The sequence below is a fragment of the Tupaia chinensis genome, unplaced genomic scaffold (genome assembly GCF_000334495.1).
Source record: "Tupaia chinensis unplaced genomic scaffold, TupChi_1.0 Scaffold000147_1, whole genome shotgun sequence".
Lineage (NCBI taxonomy): Eukaryota > Metazoa > Chordata > Mammalia > Scandentia > Tupaiidae > Tupaia > Tupaia belangeri.
Window position 1 is genome coordinate 8,484,939 of NW_006159617.1, and position 3,524 is coordinate 8,488,462.

At 40.5% G+C, this 3,524-nt stretch overlaps 1 protein-coding gene across 3 annotated transcripts in view; it reads left to right on the forward strand.

Moving 5' to 3' along the window:
* PRUNE2 (prune homolog 2 with BCH domain) overlaps positions 1 to 3,524 on the forward strand; it is a 132,237-nt gene that overhangs the window by 89,642 nt on the left and 39,071 nt on the right. For 2 of the 3 annotated variants that reach the window (XM_027770680.1, XM_027770681.1), the window contains exon 6: positions 3,287 to 3,460. In XM_027770680.1, the coding sequence (XP_027626481.1) occupies positions 3,287 to 3,460 (174 nt within the window). The remainder of the gene's footprint in view (positions 1 to 3,286; positions 3,461 to 3,524) is intronic. The other variant, XM_027770682.1, reaches the window with a different exon arrangement.

The following is a 3,524-nucleotide window of genomic DNA, read 5'->3' on the forward strand; positions in this document are numbered from 1 at the left end:
GGGGCCTGCTGCCGGCCCCGGGTGGGCCGGCGCAGGGCCCCTCCGCCCTCCGCCACCTTGCTCAGCCACAATGTGATAACTTTTTAAATTCTTTTCATTGCCATCTATTTTATCTGGTATTGTTATTCAATTAGATATATTGCATAGGATGTGCCAAGAGTAATTTTTTTACTAACCAAATTCTGTGACCATTGGGTGAATCTTTGCCTCAGCTTCAGACCACAGCAGTAACTATCAGTTCAGCTATACCAATGTTTCCCCTTTTTTTGCATAATAATTTATTTTTTGACTTATTTTATATATTCAATAATTGTACATCTTTTTTTTTTTTTTTGGAGAGGTTTTTGCCATAGGGTGCGTGCGCTCGCCAGACAGAGACAGACAGAGAGACAGAGAGAGACAGAGAGACAGAAAGTGAGAAATCACCCCCCGGGGGGGTATGGCCATGCCACAATCCCTTCTCCTCCATTCTCCTCTTGGGATCTTGGGCACGCACGCACATGCACCCAGCGTGAATTTTAAGCCACCGGGTCCGGGACTTGAACTACGGTAGATTACATGGGAGTCCAGCGACATAGCCATTATGCTAACTGCTGGTCCTAGTCACTGTACATCTTGACAGCTTGTAAAATGAATTCTCTCAGCATAAATACACTGCACACCAGTCTAGTTAAGCACATTATCATACAGATACATCAACAGACAATCCTCCACTTCTGTGTCCTTTAAATATCTTGCCTCTTTATTTTTCTCCTTAATTCCTTTCCTCGAACCTTCTTCCTCCACTTCCCGACCTCCTCCCACACTGTCTCCAGTATCTACAACTGTTTTCCATGTTTAAGTATCCTCCAATCTTTCAGTTTCCACCATAGACTACGTACATCTGGTATATATGATATGGGGACATAAAATGTCTCCATAATCTGACTTGCTTCACTCAGTAGTAAATCTTCTATATTTGTCTCCTTTCTATCAAATGTCAGGGTCTCTTTGGGTTTTTTTTTTTAAGAGGTTTTTGCTATAGGGCGCGTGCGCTCACCAGACAGAGAGAGACAGAAAGCAAGAAATCACCCCCTCAGAGGGGATGGCCACACTGCAATCCCTTCTCCTCCATCCTCCTCTCAGGATCTTGGGCACGCACACACATGTGCCCGGCGTGAGTTTTAAGCCACCGCGGTTGACTACGTAGGAGTCCAGCGACATAGCCATTATGCTAGCTGCTGGTCCCAAGGGTCTCATTGTTTTTTATTGCTGAATACTTCCATAGTGTATATGTCCATTCATCTATTTGTGGATACTTGCGTTGGTTCCATGTCTTAGCAATTGTGAATAATGCTGAAATAATCATGGATGTGCAAGCACTTTGCCAACTGAGCATTTTCCTGTCCTTTGAGTAGATACCCAGAAATGAAATCGCTGGATCATATGGTAGTTCTAATTGTAGGTCTTTGAGGAACTTCCATATTGTTCTCCACACTGGCTGTACTAATTTACATTCCAAGCAACAGTTGTAGGAGAGTTCCCTTTTCACCTTAGCCTTGCCAGCATTTATCATTGTTTATTTTTTTAATCTTAGCCTTTCTCACTGGGGTTACATGGTATCTCATTGTGGTTTCAATTTGTATCTCCCTTATGATAAAGGATGTTGAGCATTTTTTCATATGCTCTTTGGCTGCTCATCTGTCTTCCTTAGAGAGCGGTCTGTTCAGTTCATTTGTCCATCTTTTAATTTGGTTGGTGTTCTTTTTTGGGGGGGAGCGAGGGGTAGAGTAAGCCGCTTGAGTTCCTTGTATATTATGGTTATCAGTCCCTTGTCTGAGGCATAATTCGCAAATATATTCTTCCATTTTGATGGTTGCTAGTTCACTCTAACTTGTTTCCTTTGCTGAGTAGAATCTTTTTAGCCTATTGTAGTCACTATTGTCTATTTTTGGGATTATTGCCTATGCTTTAGAGGCCTTATTTAAGGAGTCCTTGCTGCTATGATGTCTCCAGGAGTTTTCTCTGTGTTATCTACCAGTAGTTTTATAGCTTGAGTTCTTAGGTTTAGGTCTTTGATCCATTTGGACTGATTTTTGTTAATGGTAAAAGATAGGGGTCCAGTTTCATCTTTCTACAGGTAGATACCTAGTTTTTCCAGCACGATTTGCTAAAGAGATTTCAATCTGTTAGCTTTTAAGAGTTGAAAACGGTAAAGGTTTGACTTTCTTTGCTTATTAACTCTGTGACCTGAGGCAGACTACTTCAGAGTCAGTGTTTGCATTGGTCTATGTCTATTTTAATACCTACTACAGTTTCTGGCACAGGTAGGTTCTTAATGACACATTGCTGTTATTATCGTCAAAGTGACACAGAAGGAATACAAGAAAAGTGCAATACAAATTCAAAAGTCTTTTTCCACAAATGGAAAAATACAAATAATAGTATCTCAGAATTATTGTGAAGGTTATAAATAATCTTTTCTTGCAAATTTTTAAACATTCAAAGAATAACCATTGTTAAACTGTACTAACATTTCTAGCCAAAATGAAAACAATTGCTGCTTATTCTTTTAAAAAACAACATGGTTACTTTTTTTGTGGTTACAGAAGAATACATTTCTCCCCCCAAAGACTGCTCGGTGAACTTTTATATTGCTTTACATTCTCACAAATTTAAGTCTCATGAATATTTGGCCTTGGAGCATTTTCAGTCTACAAAATTGTTTGTTTTTCATTTACTATAAATCTTTCTGTAGCATATTTTGAACAGAATACATAAAAGGTAATATTAAATTTATGTCCAGATGTGCTTCCAATAGGGAAGGAGGCTCAACTATATTGTAAGAGTTTTAGGGCTTGAGTCTTGACTGGTAGCATCATCAAAACTCCAAGATGAGGGGCTCAAATGACGGTAAGTGGTTGGGTATGACCCAAGGAAAGCAAGATGAACTGGGGTTGGTAAGTAGACTTTTGCCTCTAAAGACCTGTGGTCTTTCGCTGCATGATCAAAAATAAGTTGGTACTGGCTTATACCCCACTGAACGACTACTGATGCAAGACGGCTTTAGTTTTGCACTATTCTCACCTCAGCATGGATTTGGTTGTTCAATCAGTCAAGAAAAAAGACCTCACTGAGTGTATGTACTTTATGTGGTCAGGATGATGTTAAACTCTATAAAAGCTAAAAAACTAGGTGGGAGTTCCATCAGGCTGACTCCATCAGGCTGAGTTCACCATCTAGCCTTTTAGCTTCCTCAATTGTAGAGGTCTGTTTTCTTCAGCTCTGTTCTGTGCTTTGCTTCCAGAAGATTCCACAGCCAACAAAGATTCTGGCCAAGAATCAGAGTCTATACCAGAATATACAGCTGAAGAGGAGCGGGAGGACAACCGGCTGTGGAGGACAGTGGTGATTGGAGAGCAAGAGCAGAGGATTGACATGAAGGTCATCGAGCCCTACAGAAGAGTCATTTCTCATGGAGGTAGCCATCTGTGCGAGTTTGGGAAATGGGGGTGGGAGGCAGCTATATATATATATATATATAT